The sequence below is a fragment of the Oryctolagus cuniculus genome, chromosome 9 (assembly GCF_964237555.1).
Source record: "Oryctolagus cuniculus chromosome 9, mOryCun1.1, whole genome shotgun sequence".
In the NCBI taxonomy this organism is placed as follows: domain Eukaryota; kingdom Metazoa; phylum Chordata; class Mammalia; order Lagomorpha; family Leporidae; genus Oryctolagus; species Oryctolagus cuniculus.
The window spans coordinates 52,854,123-52,875,748 of NC_091440.1; the positions used below are offsets into that span (position 1 = coordinate 52,854,123).

The window sequence follows — 21,626 nt, forward strand, 5'->3', positions numbered from 1 at the left end:
GAAAGAGTTATGCTCTCAGAATGAGGGCAGCATACCCAAAGAAGGATTTACCCCAGACTCACCCCCTAACAAAACCTGCATTGTCTTGACAAATAGGAACTGAGTCCCAATAAGTTAGAGGTGTTAAGTAAACACCTCTTTATTTCTACAGAGCTCTATTAACAAAATATAAATTATCACTCAGGGACTGATTGCCTGCTAAAGTAAGAATGAGCAGTCTTCAAAGGGTTATTAGAGAACTAAAAGTTATCACAACATTGAACATGTATGATATTCAATATTGATCAGAAAATTAAAGAACGACATGGGACATACTGTCAAGGAAAAGAAAACTGGGCCAGGGTTTGCGTTTCACTTACAAAGGTATACTGCAGATATATAAATATGTTCAAAGAACTAAAAGAAATGATCTTCAGAAAATTAAAGGGAAAGATGGTTTAAACAAGGAATCTTGCCAGGGGCGTGACAGCAATAATATTTATCATTTGAAAACCCTAAAACTAAAAAGCTCAATAACTTAATTAAAACATTTAGTATATGGCTGTAATAGTATATTAGGCATAGACAAGTCAGTGAATTAAAAATAGGTTTATAGGTATTATTTTACCTTAGGAATGTAGCAAAAATTGAATGAAAAATGAATAGGTCACCAGATACTATGGACAAAATGTGATTTATTCTAAAATAGCTATAATTGGAGACCCAAAAGGAGAATAGTGAGATTATACCTGGCAAAATATTTGTGAAAGTAATGGAGTCCAAATCCCAAACAAATGAAAAACAAATCTAAGAAACTCAGCAGATCCCATCTAGGATAAATATGAGCAGAAAGACTTCAAGCCTCATCTTAGTTGAATTGATGAAAAATCAAAGAAATTCAGAAAATCTTGAAAAGGCCACATTACATACAGGAAAGAAAAATAAGAAGTGTTGAAGAAATAGACAATAGAAATCAGTAGCAAGAATATTTAAAGTGTAGGGGAGAAAAGCCCTGTGTGAACTCAAAATCCTTTGTTTTTAGACCTTTCAAAAAGGCAAAATAAAGACATTAATAATATAGAAGCTGAAAGAGTTATGAAGTCAGACCTGCCCTACAAGTAATACTAAGATTGCCCTTTAGGAAAAAGGGAAATATACCAGATGGAAATTCACATCCATAAAAAGGGATGATGAGTACCTAAAGCAATAAACAAAATCTCTCTTTTCATGATTCATTTAAAAGAGACCTTAAAATTAAAACAAAATCACCCTGCAGAATGGGGCTGATAATGTATTTGGAGTGAAAGATCTCATAGTAGGTATGCAAATGATGGGGTAGGACATTGGGAATTGTGTTGTAACATTATGATGTTTCTAAAACAAAGCTGGCAGTGGGAAATGAGAAATAGAAAGAGGTACAATTTTGACTTAGTAGTAGCTGATTAGATTGATATCTTTTTTTAAAATTTTTTTAAAATTTATTTATTTATTTTGACAGGCAGAGTGGACAGTGAGAGAGACAGAGAGAAAGGTCTTCCTTTGCCATTGGTTCACCCTCCAATGGCCGCCACGGTCGGCCCGCTGCGGCCGATGCACCGCGCTGATTCCGATGGCAGGAGCCAGGTGCTTCTCCTGGTCTCCCATGGGGTGCAGGGCCCAAGGACTTGGGCCATCCTCCACTGCACTCCCTGGCCACAGCAGAGAGCTGGCCTGGAAGAGGAGCAACCGGGACAGAATCCGGCTCCCCGACCAGGACTAGAACCCTGTGTGCCGGCGCCTCAAGGCGGAGGATTAGCCTAGTGAGCCGCGGCACCGGCCAGATTGATATCTTAAAACCATGTTGTTAGTCCTGGAATAATCAGGCAAAATATGACAGATATAGTTCATTCAGTAGAGAAAGTAAAATATAATAGCATTTGCTTTATTTACACAAAGCAGGAAAGGGACAGAAAACTGTGTTTTAGTCCATTGGCTGCTGTAACAAAACACTGTGAAGCCTGAGGCTTATAAACAATAGAAATGCATTTTTCACAGTTCTGGAGACTAGGAATTCCAATAGCACCATGCTGGCAGATTCCAGGCTTGATGAGGGCCTATTGTCTGGTTTATGGAAAGCATCTTTTAGCTGTGTCATCACATGGTAGAAGGACCAGGCAATTTTCTAGGGTCTCTTTTATATAAGGGTGCTAATCCCACTTGTGAGGCCCTTGCCTTCATGGCCTAATCGTGAAGCCCCCACTGCTAATTCCATCACATCAGTGATTAGGTTTTTATCATGTTTTGGGGGCAGACACATTCAGCTGGTAGCTGTGGGGAAAGAGCAGAAATAACATATAGAAAACTAGAGTAAATAATAACTGTAATGTGTGTCAAAAGTAGGTATAATCCTGGGTAAAACATATTATAAAAAATTGAATGTCATTACACAACCACAAAAGGGTAATTCTCCATGAATTTTAAATATGTATATACCTTTAAAAACAAAAACATACATATGTATGTAACTAACAAGATCAAATTCATGAAAGAAAACTTGAGAGAATAAAATACAGAACTAGATAATCACTCAAATATGAGACTTTAACACTCTGAATAAATCTGTTAGACCAAGACATTAGTAAATATTTAGAAAATATTTAGGGCAGCGCCACAGCTCACTAGGCTAATCCTCCTCTTGCGGCGCTGGCACCCTAGGTTCTAGTCCCGGTAGGGGTGCCAGATTCTGTCCTGGTTGTTCCTCTTCCAGTCCAGCTCTCTGCTGTGGCCCTGGAGTGCAGTAGAGGATGACCCAGGTCCTTGGGCCCCTGCACCCTCGCATGGGAGACCAGGAGGAAGCTCCTGGCTTTGGATCAGCGCAGTGTGCCGGCCTCAGCACACCGGCCGTAGCGGCCATTTGGGGGATGAACTAATGGCAAAGGAAGACCTTTCTGTCTGTCTGTCTCTCTCACTGTCTAACTCTGCCTGTCAAAAAAATTTAGAAAATGATACCTAGCAAGCAACTTGTTCTGATTATAGAACACTATTCACAACAATTACAGAATACACATTGTTAATTGCCTGTGGAATGTTTACTCAGGTAGACCATATGGTAAAATAATCCTCTGTAATTTTCAAGAGGTTAATACCCTGCAGAGTAAATAGTATCTGCCTAGCAGAATTAACCTAAACAGTAATGATAGAACATCTGTTTAACACACAATCTTAAAACAATGTTTTAAATTTTTGGTGGACCAAAGAAATTATACACGAAAACACTGACAAAGCACATTATCAAATTAACAGTATCAGGAATCAAAGGGAATCTCCTCTAAAACATTTAGAAATTCATGCATGAATATGGATGCAAGACTTGTTAAGAAAATATGTTCCTATCAAATATTGCCAGACATTGAAAGACAGTGTCATGTGGCCAGTTGAGGTTGATTTCAGGAATGCAAAGTTGGTTTAATAATGAAGATTTATTAATATAGTTAGCCATGTTATCAAGAAAAAAAATACCAGATTATTGAGGAACAAAATAGCTGCAGAATAAAAATCTTTTGACAGAATTCATCTTGTTTTTTAATGATAAACTTTTAGCAAACTGAACGTGAAAGGAAAATTCCTCAACCTGGTAAAGGACATCAATGAAAAACAGAGGACTAGGCAAAGTTTTCAGCTGGGAGTTTTGTATGGCCCACAAATGATGTGATATATATATATATCTGAATGGCCCTGGGAGAAAAAAAGGTTCCCCACCCCTCCTAGCTACTAAAATCATGGAGCATGCAAAAAAAAATTAGACTAAACTAGTGTTGAAAAAGGACAAACTTAGAGGACTTAGACTACTTATTTGATATTAAGACAGGTTTTGGTTTATGACTATATAAAAACATTTTCCAAACGTCTAGAAATAACCTCACAAAGATCCTGTTAGCTGGTTTTCTAAAAGGGCTTCAGGGTTAGTGAATGGGGAAAGTATCTTTGTAACAAGTGATGCTACAAGACCTGGGTGTGCGTTGGACTAAAAATCCCAAACTCTGCAGCACAGCGCACTACTAATTACTGAGCAATGGAGTATATAGCCCTGAACCTGAAAAAGATGAAACGCTTTAAGAATAAACCATACACCAGTAAAGGCAATGTGAATCAGTATAAATCACTTTGCAAAAGTTAGGCAATTCATTAAAATGAGTAAGATATTTGTTAGAAATGAAAAGAGTACTACAAGAGTATAATAGCCTGTAATAGTTTCCTCAGGTTTCACTAACAAATGCGCACAATCTTGGTGACTTAAAACAGCAGAAAATTATTCTCTCATGTTTATGGCAGCCAGAAATCCTAAATCAAGGTGTCCACCAAGTTAGTTTCCTCCTGATCCTGTGAGGGAGAATCTGTTCCGTGCCTCATCCTGGCATCTGATAGCTGCTCATGGTCCATTTCCTGGTGTGTAGAGAAATGACTCCAGTTAGCCTCTGTTGTGATCCCATCCCCCTTTGCCCTCCTTTCTCTCTTTCCTCCCCTTTCTCTTCTGCCTTCTTTCCCTCTCCCTGACCCCCTCTTTGTTTTATGAGCCATTGCCTTTAAGAACTATCTTAAATCCAGGATGACCTTAAGATCCTTAATTACATCTTCAAAAACTCTGTTTCCTAATAAAGCCACATTACAGGTACTAGAGGTTAGGACTTCTGTTAGACACGAAGGGTCTGTCTGCTTAGGGCAGAGCCAGATCATCGGCCTCAAGGGAGCTCTAGAGGAAGGCTTTATCTACTATGACAAGCACAGGAGTCAGTGGGCAGGCATAGTTTCCTAAAGAAACTCCCTCCCTGAGAAGTCATTTGCCAAGGCTTTTGTACCAAGGGTTAAGGCAAAGTCCAGAGTATAGAAAAGGGAGAAGGGGAGGTCCCTTCCTGCTTACAGTGTACATCATTGTTTTTTCTTCTAAATGGATCTAAACCTGGATTCTTGATGCTTTAACGTCTCTTTGTGGGGCTCTGTACCCCTTTGAGGACCACAGTGCAAGACCAGCTTTCCTGGAGTGTCTTCTGAATAATAAAGCCAAGAAAGGACTTTTTCTCAGATTCTCTGCCTGTGTTCTAGTGCCGTCCTCTCCCTCCCTTTTAACTAAATGCTACACTCTTGGTTATGCTTGGACGTGACGTTTTTTGGGTCTCTATTCAAACCAACCCACTATATAGCTCCTAACTGAGAAAAAAAATTTCAATCAACAGGATATTAGATAAACAAATTTTGGTATATTCCTACATGAACTGCTTATTAATAAAACAGAACTACTAAATCACATCACATGTGTATGAATTTCAGGGACTTTTTTTTTTTTGAGTGAAAGAAGCCAGACACAGAAACTGTTTATGGTTTCATTAATATAAATTTTAAAAATAGTAAAAACCAAGACATAGTGATAAAAATCAAAACATTGGTTTCTTATGAAGGAGTGGAGATTGTCTGGAAGCTGGTGTGAATGAATTTAATATGGTTCTGGGTTTTTATGCCAGCTTTTTAATTCAAAAGATATGAAGCTTATGTGTTGAGTGTTTGCTAGGATTGCCAATTTAAATAGGAATGCTCTTGCTCTCTAGCTTTACCACCTGTGGCTTTCCCACTTGCAGAGCCTGTGTATCTGTGGAGCTTCTTTGGACCTGTAATAAAATCTGTGATGGTCCAGAATTGATAAGGATTTGTAAACAGGGGTCACATCATGTCAGACTGGTAGTCTACTTCTTGACCACCTGGAAGAACATACATGTTATCCTTTTAATATTTTTCTTAATGTCTTGGCTTTGCTCTTTGAAACATGTAAAAATTGTACCATATGCACTTCACTGTTGTGTAGTCGTCTTAAATAGTTTTAGCATGGCAGCTTTAATATCATAAGAGCACATTTATTTTAAAAACATTTTTGATATTCTGAGTACTACCCAGACATAAGGCACTTGGATAGCTATTTTTTTTTGAAAGGCTTTCTCTAAGTGAGATGAACTTTTATTTTTTTTCTACTGAGAATTATGGAGATCTTGAACATATTGGCCCGCTAACAGTTGAAGAGATATTTTTCATATCGTTAGAAAAATCATGTTCAAAACTTTTTTCTGTATCTTAGTTCTATGTTAGATCATTACTTTCTTAAAGTACTCTCTTGTTTTTCACAAAGATACATTTATTTTTTCATATTCTTTTCTCTCTCCCACTGAACTGAAGAGTTACCTAATAGGGACGTATTATTAGTGTGTAGTGTGGAGGAACAACAAAAGTAGATGGGGGAAGTATTGAAAATTCAACTCAATAGGAAGTAGTTGGTGTATATGAGGGAAAAATGAAATAAATTCTTTGATAATTGCAGGCTGAGCTCATATGTAGCCTTATTCTCTGTTTACTGTGCTACTTAATAGCTTTCCAAAATTCATTCTTGGAAAAAAACATACTCTGGGGCCAATGCTGTGGAGTAGCATGTTTAGCTGTGGTCTATTGACAATGGAATCCCAGGTAGGCACCAGTTCAAGTCCTGGCTGCACCACTTCCTGCTAATGCACCTGAGAAAGTAGGAGAGGATGACTCAAGTGCTTGGGCCTCTGCACGCATGTGGGAGGCCCAGAGGAAGCTCCTGGCTTAGGCCTGGCCTAGCACAGGCCATTGAGGCCCTCTGGGGAATAAACCCAGTACATGGAATATTCTCATTTTTCTTTTCTTTCTCTCTCTCCCTCCCTCCTTCCCTCCCTGTCCTTCCCTCCCCCTGCTTCTGTCTGTAACTCTGCCTTTCAAATAAATAAATAAATCTTCAAAAGAATTTGAAAAAAGAAAACATAATAGAGGAAGTTTGAGTACCATACGATTTTCAAGGTGTGAATATTTCCACACTGTGATGCTTTGGGTGTTAAGCATACTTGGTTAGCAGCAGGTTACATTTTAGCCCACTTTCTACTAACATGTAACTTGAATGAGTCGTTTACCATTCCTGAAACTCTGTTCCATTATTTCTTATAATTAGGTATCTACAAAGTAAGTAAAACTGAAGCTAATAACTTTTCAATCAGGTTTCTTTACTGTTCAAAGGTTAAATGAATGGTAAGTTCTGTAATTATTTTAGGAAAGTAACAAAAAGGTGGAGCAAATACTAAAATATCTTTTGAGGTGTACCTATATTTAGTCTGCATAGTAGGATGGGGTAAAAGAAAATCTCAATGTATTGTGAATATTTTGATTTTTGAGACTTTCTTTTGTAAAAGAAATTTTAAAGAAAACTAGATAAGGTGATGAACAGTTTCTGGAAAAATAACAAGTTGATTTTTCTTCATTAGAATAGAGGATAAAATTAAAATTATGTAAAAGGGATAATTGTAATGAGACTATGGGAGATTACAGGGACCTTTTATCCTTTGGGGCCATTAAGACAGATGGAAAGAAAGATGTCATAGGGTTACAGTGTCCTAACCAAGACTTTCTCTTCTTACAGCACCAGGGGAGGGCCCCATCAGTACTTGCCTGTTCATTGATTTTCTAAAGGTCTTCTCATTGTACTTTCTTGCTGCTCCATCAAACAATATTTTGAAGTAAAAATTACCCTTAGAGTACTGGATATTACTGCTTACTTGATTTTCACCAGTGCTGGTTTTTAAGATTTCTTCCTTTTGTCCTGTAACATCTGTGCATGGTACAGTAAGGGAGGTAGAGGAACACTGCTCCTTGTTTAAGAGAAAACAAAAGTGAAATCAAAGTATTTTTGGTTCCTAAGATTTACTTTCAGATTATAACTCATCATTGTCACACATTTTGGAATTAAACATATATGCTGAGACTCCTTCACAATAAATTTGAAGTGTACCTCTGTAAGAAGTAAAATTCTCATTTCTTCTAATATTCTAACTCTTAACTTGCAGTTTACTTTTGCTATAATCCTTTCTTCTTTTTAATGACTTTCTGTTGCCATTCAGAATATTATTTGAGTACTCTCACTTCCATTTTTGCATATAGTTTAGATTTTGGCAGCCAAATCAGAGTTGAAATTTCCTTAGTAGGAGAACAGAATGTGGATCCTCAGTGTTGATAGAATATAGGAAGTGGTGAGGATGAGGAAACATTGTTTAGGTTTCCTGTGTATATGAAATATATATATAGTTTCCTACCTTTTTTTTTTTTGTAAATTTGATTCCATCTGAGGTAGTATACATGGATTTAAATGAGAAAAAAGGAACTTTCTATTACCTAGATCCTAAGATTTAGATTTTAAAATAATGCCTTAACTGCTTTTTCCCTTAACTAAAAGGGTAACAATTTTGTCTCGGGGATCCTATATGGCTAAATAGTGCAGGAACAAGCCCTAGATCTCCCCAGTTTCTATTCCAGCTCAGTAATTAATTAAAATACATTTATTTAATTACTGTTGAAATATTAATTTACGTAAACTTGGAAGAAAGAACAATATGAAAAATTTTAAGAAGTATTGTTCCAAGCTGTTTTTAGGTCCCTTTTCCTGACTTTGCTTTGTCAGGGTTTTGTGTGTATGTGTGTGTGTGTGTGTGTGTGTGTATGAATTTGTAGCACTTTGGTGTGCATTATATCACAGACTTACTCTATATCTTTTCAATGTACCTGTCCCTTGTGCCAGATAGACTCATTACTCATACAAATCTAGGTTATATTTTTCTAGGAAAATTAATTACTTTATGCTGGCTACATATGGTTAGCTTGTCAGTAGGAAAGCTTTAACATATTTTGGGACGGTATAATGTAGGCATTTAAGCGGTTTTTTTCCTCTTTGTGCATGAAATAGTGCATTAATATATAATAATAATGTTCTTCATGTGCTACCGGAGAATTCCTTCTCATGTTTGTTTCAAAGTGGCAGACACCTGACTTCATAATCCCGAATAAGGGCACTGACCAAATACAGGTGCCTTGGGCCCATTATAGACCTTTTGAATGGCCATTAATAGTGCATTCTTTTGTACATCTCACTACCCTAAAGGATAGACACATAATTGCAACAGAACAATATTCATATTACCAGTGCAACATGGATATCTCCCATTTGATCCATTTAATGTTAAGAAAAAATCCAGGGAAGTTAATCCATTTGAGGAGATTCAATGTATTTTAAGACAAATCAATTTGCCTTGTGAGAAGTAAGCTCTGCTTCACTCTTTGTGCTGCAGATACAGTGTCCACCAACAATGATTCATGCCCTAAAAGAATTGGTAGCCCAATAGGTTAACCCTTTGTCTTTTTACAATTTTATGGCACTTTAATTAACTCTGTAAAACTCTTACATTAGTGTTTGTTGAGCTTAGAATACTTCAGTCTTCCAGGGGCAAAAAAAAAAAAAAAGTTTTTGCTAGATAGGAGAATTTGAAAATATTCCTTGAACTCAAGGAATTTAAATGTATTGCTTATTTGTAAAGTAGACTCCTTATTAACTACATTATTTGAGCTCATAAAGCCTTGCTTGCATACACACAAACATTTAATATATCAAGTGGCTGGAAAGAATGCTAGGTATAAATTGGATATTTATATTGTTTGGCAATGAATCAGCTAACATATTTTGTATAGTGTGTTTTATTTTAAATACCAGTCATTTTGTAGGCAACTGCCATCTTGAACAGTTGTGATTTTCATTGTATCTGGCATCCTCCAATCTTCAGATAGTGCTGCAGCCTTTTGTTTAGGATCTGTGATCAAAAGAAGTAGTCCTTATTTTAAGCCTATCATGTTTTATCTCTGTCCCCCGCCACCACTCCCTGGCCTGCAATCAAACTATTTTTTTGAAGAGTTATTTATTCGAAAGGCAGAGTTACAGAGAGAGGTAGAGAGGTAGTTACAGAGAATGATCAGCCTTCCATCTGCTTGCTCACTCCTCAGATGGCCGCAAGAGCCAGGTCTGGGCCAGGTGGAAACCAGGAGCCTGAACTCCATCCTCCCACGTGGGTGCAGGGACCCAGGCACCTGGGCCATTTCCACTGCCTTCCCAGGCACCTTAGCAGGGAGCTGGATCAGAAGTGGAGCAGCCAGGACTCAAATTGGTGTTCATATGGGATTCTGGGGCCTCAGGCAGCTGCTTAACCCACTGTGCCACAACCCCTGACCCCTCAAACTATCTTTGCTATTACAGTAACTATTGGACTTCAAGAATTTTACTATTACTACCCCATCCAGATGTTTAAGTCTAAAATTCCCAATGAATTTGGTCAGGGAATTCATATCTAGCTAAATGCAAGTAAGACTGCAGCTTAGAGGTAAGTGGTTATTCCTTTTATGTGTGTTGACAAAACAGTGAGCTTAAAGGTGAGAACTTGCCCCTGTGTTCTTTTTAACACCTTCAACAGCCAACATTCCCAGCAGAAACCTAGAGTCCCTAACAGGGTTAACCTGGCATGTGCTAGACCCATGGCTTTGCACTATTTCTGTCGGCTGCTACTCCTGCATTTCTTACCTCTGATTTTGCTAATTTAGTATGTGCCAGGAGTCATTCTACTTTCCTGTGTTTCTGAAGAAAGTCAATTTACTACAAATTGGGACCTATTTACTCCCTATCTAACGCATACTGTTAGTCAGCAGGGCTTCTGAGGACAGCAATTGCTATTTGAAGAAAACAAACCCTCTTTAGACCTTTTGAATATGTTTTAAACATGACCCAGTATATTTCAGTATTGAACAAAGATTATTTAATGATTTGAATGCTTTATAATTTGTGCCTTGTGTATCTTGTGACCTTCTTAAAATTTAGATAAAAACAAATGTTTATTTCTTAATTAAACTTTCTTATATGTTAAAAGGTTTCTTTTCATTAGGCATCTAAATTGTTAATTTTCTTTTTGAGGATGATTCTGGATTCCTTACAAAAATAAGCAATGCTTTTCTCTCTTCCTGCCATCAGTTTTAGGGACATATTGCTTCTTTGGTACTGTCATACCAATAAATCATCCCAGATTACTTGCAGTCGTACAGTACTAAAGTATACCATGCATTTTAAAGGAAATCTGCTATTTTCTTTTCAATCAGATGAGCAATGTGAAGAGACTACGGCCACGGCTCAGTGCTATTCTCTTTAAGCTTCAGTTTGAAGAGCAGGTGAACAACATCAAACCTGACATCATGGCTGTCAGTACTGCCTGTGAAGAGATAAAGAAGAGCAAAAGCTTCAGCAAGTTGCTGGAACTTGTATTGCTAATGGGAAACTACATGAATGCCGGCTCCCGGAATGCTCAAACCTTCGGATTTAACCTTAGCTCCCTCTGTAAAGTGAGTTTGTTTTTAAAAAACACGTATTTGCCTGAACACTTACTCTTAAATGTCAGCCCTGATTACATTATTTAAATATTTTTATTTTGATGTGCTCATTATCAAGAACTTGAACTGAACCATGAAGTCAAACTTAGAGTGAACTGAGCTAATTTACTCAACCTCTGAACTAAATCCAAATATTAATTTTCTCTGATCTGCAAATCCAACTGACAGATTTCATTTAATAACAAAAATATATCATAAACCTGTGCCTTCTCAAACCAATGAAATAGAACATTAAAATATCATTTAAAGTTAGTCTTTCTTCAGTTCAGGTACATGTATATGGTGGTAATTGGGATAGACATTAATATTTTTAATTTATTTAGATGTTTCTACATATTTCTGTAAGCAGTCTAAAAGGAGAGAATAATAAGACTATATGGTGGGAAAGTGATTATATTAGGAACAAATATTCCTTATAAGTCATTGATAGTTTTGAAATGTTTTTATCAGAATCTAATTTTAGAGAATATGAGAATTGTTACGTTTAGATTTTTTTTCCTTCTTTGATTCTATCACAGGTTGAATTTCCTTAAGAGCAAATGCATTCAATGTTTTATGTAACAGAGCTCTTTGCTGAGGAGTGGGCCATAGTAATGCTTTATTGATCTGCTTACAACAAATTCTTCTGAGTTACACATCACAAGGAAAGCTTTCTCTCATTCTTGACCTCATAACATCTATACTTCCTGATTAAGGAATTTGGTTATTGCTATTGCCAGTTAGGTAAGGAACTTGAGAAACAAGTTCAGTTTTAACTCTGCATTTACTGAATAATCACTTTTTGGTGCCTACACTGTATTTTTTTACAAAATTTCCCTGAATTTGGCCTTCCATTGGTAGCAGTATCTTGTTTTTCCTCTCTCCCATTTCCATCTTTTTATTTTCCTGTTTTTGTTTTCTTACGCTGCTATATTTGATCGAGTGACACAATTCCTACAACATATATTGAGCACTGACTTAGGGTGAAATTCTGGGCTAAATGATTTACCAGATCATCTCTTTAGTGCCTAGGCTAATGTTTACCTGGCATTTATGGAACTCACATTTCCAACACATCAACCACTAATTCTGGTCAAGTGATTTAATGGAGCTAAATAGAAAAAGCTGAGGCTGCGGAGTTCAACCAGAGAGGCTAGCTTAGCTACAAGGGAGTAAATATTCAGAAAGAAATAGAAATTTGAGGATGAGAAGGGAAGATATTCTAAGCAAGAGTCAGCGGTTCACATAAAGGCTTATAATGTAGTATGTGTGAGTATAAAGGGTGTTTTACTAGTATTGGAGTCTAGAAGGGACAGGAATAGGGGAACAATAGGACTGAGGTGGTAAATTAGATTGGATCATCAAGAGTCTTGAATGTCCTTCTCAGAGGTAGAGTTTTGATGTAGACATGTTAGTTCTAGTCTAAGGCAAGTGATGTGATCACATATTTTATAAAAAGCTAATATCATCAGCAATTTAGTGGTGGTTACTAAGCTATGCTGTCCAGTACCATTGCTGTGAAGCCATGCATGAAGATTTAAGTTAGACTTAATTAAAATTTAAGATAAAAAAATTTAATTCCTTAATCACAGTTGCTACATTTTGAGTTCTCAATGTCCATACATATAAGCACCATAAATACGGCATGGTTCTGTGATTTCAGAAAATTTTATGGACAGCACCTGATTAGAGGGGTACTAGGTACTAGTAAGGAGATACTTGATGGTAAGCTGACTTGCAGAGCATGACTTGGGAGAGTGAAAGAGGAACTTGACCTGAGATGTTAGATGGGGAAGATAATACAGGATAGATTGGATGGAAGGATCCAAGACAACTGCTAGGTTTCTAGGTTTGCCAGCTGGAGGGAAATAGTGTCCCTGACATGTTTGAAACAGTTTGCTCAAAAGGAAATGAGTTTAGAGTTTTGTTGTTTATTGCTTCTTTTTATTTTAATCCTAATACCTTAAAGGGCATTTGATTGAAGTGCCTTTTCCAGTTATCTAGCAAATATTTGGTTGTCCACTCTGTAACTGTTAATATGTTTTGAGCTTATACAGTTCCAAGGTAATGTGTTGGCAAAAGGGGTTTGAGATAGGATGACAGAAGGGACGGATGGAGGTGTGCAAATTTAAGAACCTCTAGAGAATTGTTAGAGTTTGGTGTTGATGCGCTGGGAGGATAGAAAAGGAGGAGGAAAGCAGGACTGCCAATTTCAGGCTTTCCCTAAAAAGGGAAGCAAAGGAAGGAATACAGGGATGAGGAAAGAGTGGGGGAGAAGTTAAGTCCACAGCTGCAATTCTACTGGCATTTGTTCCCAAGTGCACAGTGTCTGTTCCTTTTTAGGTTTTGCATCTCAAAAATAAAGTTGGCTCTTAAAATTTGGCTATATGCCCTCCCTCATGCCTTCCTCTACAGAGAGCTGTTGGCAGAGGACGGTGTCTGATTAATGAAGTGGAATAGCCTCATACAGTGCATGGTACTTAGTAAATACTCAATAAATAGCTGCTGAATGAAGGAAAGTCAGTGCAAAAGACAGAATGTGGTGTCTTAAGTTTATTGTGTAGTTGAAAATAGACATCCTCTCATTGAAATACAGTCATTGCTATATAGGAATTTAAAAGTCTTTTACAAATGCAGTACGTGCTGTTGTTATTTTACTATAGTTAGTCTACAAACCAGTTAATCTGTCTCCAGATAAAGAATTGACTGCATTTTCATGCAATGATACTGGGTATTTTGATCATCCCTTTTAGGAGCTTTCTGGTGTGCAAGAAACAAAATAAATACTACAACTTTGTATTTTTTATTAGCCTACATGTCAAGTTGAAAGCATATATTGAACAAGATGATATCTCATCATGTTTCTTATCAGAAGAAGCAGCTTGATCTTTGACAATTGTGATTGAATTTTCACACTGAGTATAAAGCATTTGGTTTGATGATAAACCCCCACAAAAGGAATTCCATATTTATTTGACAGTAGACAGTCAGAGAAATATTTTAATCTGCTAAAACATGCTGGGTAATTATATGACATTTAGCATCTATATCCAAAATCCTTACAATTAAATGCCCTTTATAAATTTAGCTCAAATATGAAAAATGCATGGATTCATATTAAATTGTCTACATTATTTATAAATAAGTAGAAGCATTTTGAATTCTACAAACATTATAGTTTAATTTTAGTAGTATTCCATCTTTGTATGCATTGGTGATCAGGATAACTAATTATGATATCTCAGTTCATACAGAAAAGGATTTGTTTGCTTTTTTTGTATCTTAAAGATTTGATGTGGCAAATATAAAGGTCAGATATGAGATACAAAGAAAACTTTATAATACATTTTTAAGATGTAAATAACAATTGAAGTTGATATGTACATACAGAACTTTCTGATGGTTAAAGTGAAATACACTTTCACGAAAATTCATGAGCTAAAAATACTGATTTCTCTGAATAGCTGAAGCTGAACTTCACAAGACAGCACATGTATCTTTCTAAAAGGAAAGTGTGGTGTTAAGCATATATTTCTTATCAACAACAGTTAAAGAATCAGTTTCTCAAGGATCTTTGTTTAAAAAGCCTACTATCATCACCCCCAGTGTAATTGGGACCTCTTCAGGCCTTGCTTTTCTGTGAATACCCTCATGGTAAGGTAATGTGCTTTTCAGGAAAGTGATGCTGCTACTGGTTCAGATAACATAGAGTTAAGTCTCTCACTTTCTGCTGGCTTGACTTTTTGAAAGGATAAATGGTAAGGCATATAGAAAAATTGGGAGGGACTGCTTGTCATTCCTAATATCCTCATAGATAGTTCTGAAACTTAGGTAAAAGATGGGTAGCACAATTTTGAGATTATATATATTCTTTTTAATGGACCTGCTATTGATTAAATGTTAATCTGTGTCCTTGGAAATCTAACCACCAGGTGGTAGATATGTGTTTGACCTAAATGCATACTGGGGAAGATTTATATCTGGTTAGTGTACAAGGTATTTCCCCAAGAGAATCTCTTGGTAGAGTGGAGTTTTTTTTTTTTTTTGTTTGTTTGTTTGTTTGTTTGTTTTTCATTCAAGTAGATCAGCATTCTATCTTACCAATCAATGACCCAACTGTGGAAGTTCAGCACTATATTGAAATATGAGATAATTTTTATTTATAAATTCAAGAAGTAGATGTTAAGCAGTCTACACACAATGACTATAACGTGTGTTTAATGATGTTTGCTAATGTCTAGTGTGATGTGTGACTTTTGAATAACAAATCATGCTGACCAATACAACAATATCGTGAAGCTCTTGTGCTTTAGGTAATTAAATAAACTGACTTCCTATATTGAGAAGATAGATATAAATTTTGAAGTTACTAACTCTAAATCAGTATTTATTTGTTTTCTTTGGAAAGATTACAGACATAACTATTGATTCCATGTTAAATTTATTCATATTACATCTTTGTAGGAAGCATTTTATTCTCAATGGCAGTAGAACATGGAATGAGTTCATCTCACAGTTGAAGCCATTAAAGGATACAACTTGGTAATGGGACTGTGGAGTAGGAGTTAGGTGTTACAGAGGTGTGCATTGGCAAGCAACATTATTTTTGTCTAAGTTCTCTTTACTGTTGCATGAATTTTTTGTCAGATCTTTTTGATTGTTTAAAAGCACATAGTAACAAACAGTTGAATAACTTCACCAAAGCTGTGATGGAGATGACTTACAGAACAAGAACAACAACAACCGTTGGATTTCCATTTTTCTTTCTATCTCCACCATTCCACCAGTGATAGTGAGTGGCTTTTGGAAATTGTGAAGAGTTCTTTTCTTGGATGGCATGGTTTGCAGCCTGCAGCCCCCTTTAAAAAAATACCAGAGTAAACCCCCATGCCAGTTTGCTAAACATATAATGTATAGATGTGGATCCTGATTAGTGTTTTTTTTTTTTTTTAAAGAGCTCCTCGGGTGATTTTAATGCTGAGAACCACTTATCTTTCATCTTCTCTATTTATGTATCTCAATATGGAAAATCTCCAATTGGTCCTCTGGGACAACAAACAAACACTGGAAAAAAAAAACTAACCAAAACAAAAATAAACATTCTTACTTCTTTCCTTAAGGATGAGTGTAAAAATATTTCCAAGAACTGCTGCTTTTCTTTTATGCCAAACTGAGCGTAATTCTGAAAATGAAGACTTTAAAACAGAAGAATTCCAGGCACGAAGTAGAAGTGATGAAATAAGTTGAAGGACAGTGTCCTGAGTCATGTTTCAGGTCTTTACCTTGAATTTGAAGAGTTTTGATATCTGCCTGTTACAGTCACATAGGTGAATACATGGAATTGTTTTTTCTGCAATTCTGATCCTTACATATCACTTTTCCTTCACTCTATAAAGTTATTTTTAAGAAAGAGCTCTGCCAAACAAATCTATTGTTCCATCTGCATTCAGTGTGTTTCAGAAGGATTTTTATCCTTTATCAGATTGGCAAAAATCATACTAGTAGATTTTTGGCACCCTTTGAGGGTAAAGTATTTATGGGCCAAAGACTTGCAAATAACAAATGCCACTCTTATTTTAAATTCAGCCAATTAAATCACAGAAATGCTGATTTCCAAAGCAATATGAAACTACTTAACTTAACCCCCCTCTTAACTCATTCAGTGACAGATTTTTATCTGTATCATTTTCTAAGAAGTGTTTGTCTTTATTAAGTCATGTTTTTGATAAATTCTTTTCATCTCACCTTTGTTTTTTGTTACAAAGCATTGAAAATTAGAATACTTTTAATGTAATATCAAAGATTAGCTTTCTCGGGCACTACCAGTATATTGCTTATGTGCTGTCATCTCAGCTCTCCCATTGATCCAAACATCCAAGCTCCAAATTCTTTTCAGCACTATTCATGTAGACAGCTACCACCCATCAGAGGTGGCAGCCAAGACGAATCTTGCCTGCCATTCCTGATTTAGTTCGGTCTCCTAATATATTTTATAAATCATTACTAATACTCTAGGAGACTTACTGCTTACCTCTTTTTTTAATCAAGAACCTGAGTTGTTACTGCATTTTTAAAATCAAGACAAAACATATAATAGTATTATCCAAGAGTACCTTGACTAATAGTATTTGTGAATGTTTGTTCGAGAGGGCCAGAAGAGTATAATGGTGAAATGGTTTTATATAGGCTTTGAATTAGTTCCAGCATTGGAACATAGTACCTAATAAATCCATTACCACTACAGTGAACACTGAAAGATATCATTTGAGATACACCAGGATGTTAAGCCCTTTAAATGTGAAACTCAGAAGTTCCTGTATTTGTTACAAAAAATAAAAATATTTAAATGAATGAATATAATTACTTATATTAGTCATCAAAATGAAAATAGAACTTAAAAATTTACATGGAATAAAAATGCTTAGAGGAAAATTTATGTCATTGGATACACTTATTAGATAAGAAGAATGATCTAATCTTTCACCTTAGGAAACTTAGAAGAAGAACAAATGAAATCTAATGTTGAGTAAACATTTGGAGAAGATATCAATGGAACTGAAAATAGGAAGTTAATAGAGAAAATCAACACAAAACTGGCTTGTTAATCATAAGAATGATAAACTTCTAGCTAAGCTAGTTAACAAAATGGAGAGAAGATAAAAGTTAGCCATGTCAGAAGTCAAAGAGAGGAGTCTTGATAAGTGTTCCCATGGATATTAATGAAAAAGATGATTGAAAAGGACTTCAAGATATTCCTAGAGGGGCACCCATTGTAGCTCAGCATGTTAACGTGCATTTTGGGTGCTCAGCATTTCGTATCAGAGTGCCTGGTATCTAGTCCTATCTCTACTTCCAATCTAGTTTACTGCTAATGTGCCAAGGAGGCAATAAATGATGGCTCAAGTACTTCTATTCCTGCCACCCACTTGTGAGACCTGGTTGGAATTTCCTGGCTTTGGATTAGGCCTAACCAAGCCGTGGCTATTGCTGCCAATTGAAGAGTGAACCAGGTGATAGAAGATCTCTGACTTTCCCCCTCTCTCTGTGACTCTGTCTTTCAATGAATAAATATATAAATAAAATTTACAAGTTGATGGAAATACTAGAATTACAACACAGAATTGTTTTGATGCCAAAAATGTTGAAATCAGATTTTTCATGTTGACCAAAATAATCTTACTCATACTAAATAGCAGAGAGGAGATTTTATTTTCAATGAAAATAGTCAATAGATTGAAAAATGTGGCTCTGGAGCAAGGGAAAGTTTCTCTTTGTTAGAGACAATATGGACAAAGCTAATAAGCAAATCAAAAGAGAGAAGTTTACATAGTGACTTCGATTCCTTGGTATAATTAGGTATACATGTTCAGGGGCAAGTGAAATCAAATAACTTCATGTGTCATGTGCAGACTCATGGGGGAGGTGTGGTCAGTCAATATTATGTCAGAAAGATGGTCATTAGTGCATATGTGTAAGCTGACCTGAAGTAATTTAGAATCTGCAGCTGTTTTCAGAGTAAAGTCTTGAAAAAGTCTGTTTCCTTCTCCCATCAGAGCTTACTATGGGACATGACAGTTCCTTGCAGTGAACAGTAAATCAGCACTTTATGTGAGTGCCTACTTGTGGTGGTTTTCTTTGTGGTTTCTAGGAATATCTTTACCAACTGGACTATAACTCCAGGCTTAAACTCTTGTCATATTTTTCTCTAGGACTATCGATCTAACAGGATCTTTTGTTAATTTCTATAGCTGTAATACACATTTTCCTATAAACATTTGAAAATCCCCAGTAAAGGAATATTGTGAATAATTCTATTTCCTCAAAATTGCTAATCTAGAGAAATTGAACCAGCTCCTTGAATGAACAATCAAGTTACATTACAAAACTCACACAAGAAGAAATCCATCCAAATAGTCGTATATCTATTCAAATAATTGGATCTGTGGTGAACAAAAAAAAGTCCACATGGCTTCATCAATAAATTCTACCAAACTTTGAAGGAAAAATGAATACTATACATTTTGTCACAGTGAATAGGACCAAAAGGAACACTTTCTAACTCATTTTTGGGGCCAAGCAATTTTACCTTTTAAAGACAATGTTAGCCATCGTGTCAATGGCATAAAGAAGCAAAGTCATATCAATATGTGCAAAACGGGATTTTTGACAAAATTGGACACTTCTTTATGATGAAAACTTTTCTACAAACTAGGAATACAGGGAAATTTCCTCAAGTTGGTAAGAACATCTACATAAATCATAGAGCTAGTGTCATCCTTAATGGTGAGGAACTGGATACCCTTTTCCTAAGGTCAAGGACAAGACAGTGATTCTTGTCTTACCATTCTTATTCAGTATCTTACTGGAAGTCCTAGCTAAAGCAGTAAGAAAAATAAATAAAACATTCAGGTTGGGAAAGCAGAAAGAATTCTGTCTTCATTTATAGAAATGATTGTATATGTATATAAAATCCCTAATTATTGATGAAAAACATCCTTGGATTAATTCTAACAAAGTTTAAGGATATCAGGTGATATAAAGTCCATTGTTTTTTATATACCAACAATGGTAAAAGCAGTATATCTCTTCCTGTGTTCCCAAGAAACATGTTGGTATCAGTCTAACAAAATTCCTACAAGATCTGTATAAAGAATCTTTGATTAAAGAAAATCTGATAAAAGATATTCCATGTTCATGGAATGGATGTCTCAGTTTTAAATTGCCAATTCTAGTTTGATTTATAGATTTGCGAGCCCTGATTAGAATCCCTGCAAGATATTTTGTGAATAATGACAAACTGATACTGAAGTTTTTAAGGAGAAGCAAAATATACAGAATAGACATCACAATTTTGAAGAGAAACTGTGCTGAGTCTGACACTGCTTCAAGATTTAGTATGAAGCTATGGTAATTAAAACTTTGTGGGGTTGGAGAGAAACAAAAAAAGGAACAGAATAAAGTCCCCAAAAATATACCAACATACATATAACAGCTGATCCTTGACAAAGAAACAAAGGTAATTTACTGGAAAAAGAATAGTCTTTTAAAGAAAAGATACTAAACAACTGAACACTTGTATGCCAAAAATAAAGTGACAAAGACCTCATATCTTTCTCAAAAACTAACTCAAAATGTGCCATAGACCTAAATACTAAATGCAAGGCTACATGTTTCACAGAAGATAACAAGCTGTAGCAAAAAAATATGGGCAATGACTCTAGATACAACAATGTTAAGTTGGATTTCATTAAAAACTTACATGACAGAGAAGCCACACAGTAAATACTTGAAAATCATGTTCCTTAAGCACCATTTTTTTTTTCAAATTATATCAAAACTCTTAAACAACAAAACCAAATTAGATGCTGGTGCTGTGGCATAGCTTTAAAGTCATCACCTGCAGTGCCGGCATCCCATATGGACAGTGGTTCATGTCCTGTCTGCTCCACTCTGATTCAGCTCTCTGCTATGTCCTGGGAATGAGTAGAAGATGGCCCAAGTGGTTGGACCCCTGCACCCACATGGGAGACCAGAAAGAAGCTCCTGGTTTCAGATTGGCCCGGCTCCAGCTTTCACAATCAATTGGGGAGTAAACCAGCGAATGGAAGACTTGACTCTCGCTCTTTGCCTCTGCCTCTTTAACTCTGCCATTTAAGTAAATTTTATTTAAAAAAATTAAAAATGAAGAAAATAGGTAAACCCCACCAAAGATTTATGAAGGGGTTAAAATAGGCTATTTTAGCTTGTTGACTATTTAAATTAAAAATGCATGAAAAAGAGCAGGTGCAAAGAGATCACCTTGACCTTTGTGCTGTTTCTTAAAAATCAGAAAATTTGTGGAAATGCCTTCCCAGTGTGAGAAAGATGCAACATCTATCTTTAAGGACAAGAACTAGAATCAACAAGATTCTATGCAGAATTTGTTTAAAAAAAAAAAAAAAAAACTCTCTTAAGCTTCCCCATGTAATTTAGTTACTTCTTCAGAGCTAGCTATTCTTTTTTTTTTTTTTTTTTTTTTTTTTTTTGTCCAGTCCACTATGCAAGTAACTGACTCTTACTGCTTCTTTGTTCAGGTACCCAAGCCACATAAACCTTATATGAGTATTATACCTTTCATCTATTTATATAATGTCAGTTTAATTGCTGGACAAGCCAGGTTTCTAAGAGCTTGGAGGTAGAGTTTTCTTCTTAAAATGCTCAAACTAAAACAATAGATGATTCAAATCCAAAACATAACAGCAAATGTTGGTGAGGATGCCATGTAACAGGAGTCCTCATTCATTGCTAGTGGGAATATAAAATATATATTCACTTTGTACAAAAGACATTTACAATGCGGCACACCGATCTAACAATCTAGCTAGTAATTGTGCTCCTGGGTATTT

The 21,626-nt window shown here is 35.9% G+C and overlaps 1 protein-coding gene across 4 annotated transcripts in view; it reads left to right on the forward strand.

Moving 5' to 3' along the window:
• Positions 1 to 21,626, forward strand: part of DIAPH3 (diaphanous related formin 3) — a 556,480-nt gene that overhangs the window by 298,261 nt on the left and 236,593 nt on the right. For all 4 annotated transcript variants that reach the window (XM_051850009.2, XM_051850008.2, XM_051850012.2 and 1 more), the window contains one exon: positions 10,975 to 11,214. In XM_051850009.2, the coding sequence (XP_051705969.2) occupies positions 10,975 to 11,214 (240 nt within the window). The remainder of the gene's footprint in view (positions 1 to 10,974; positions 11,215 to 21,626) is intronic.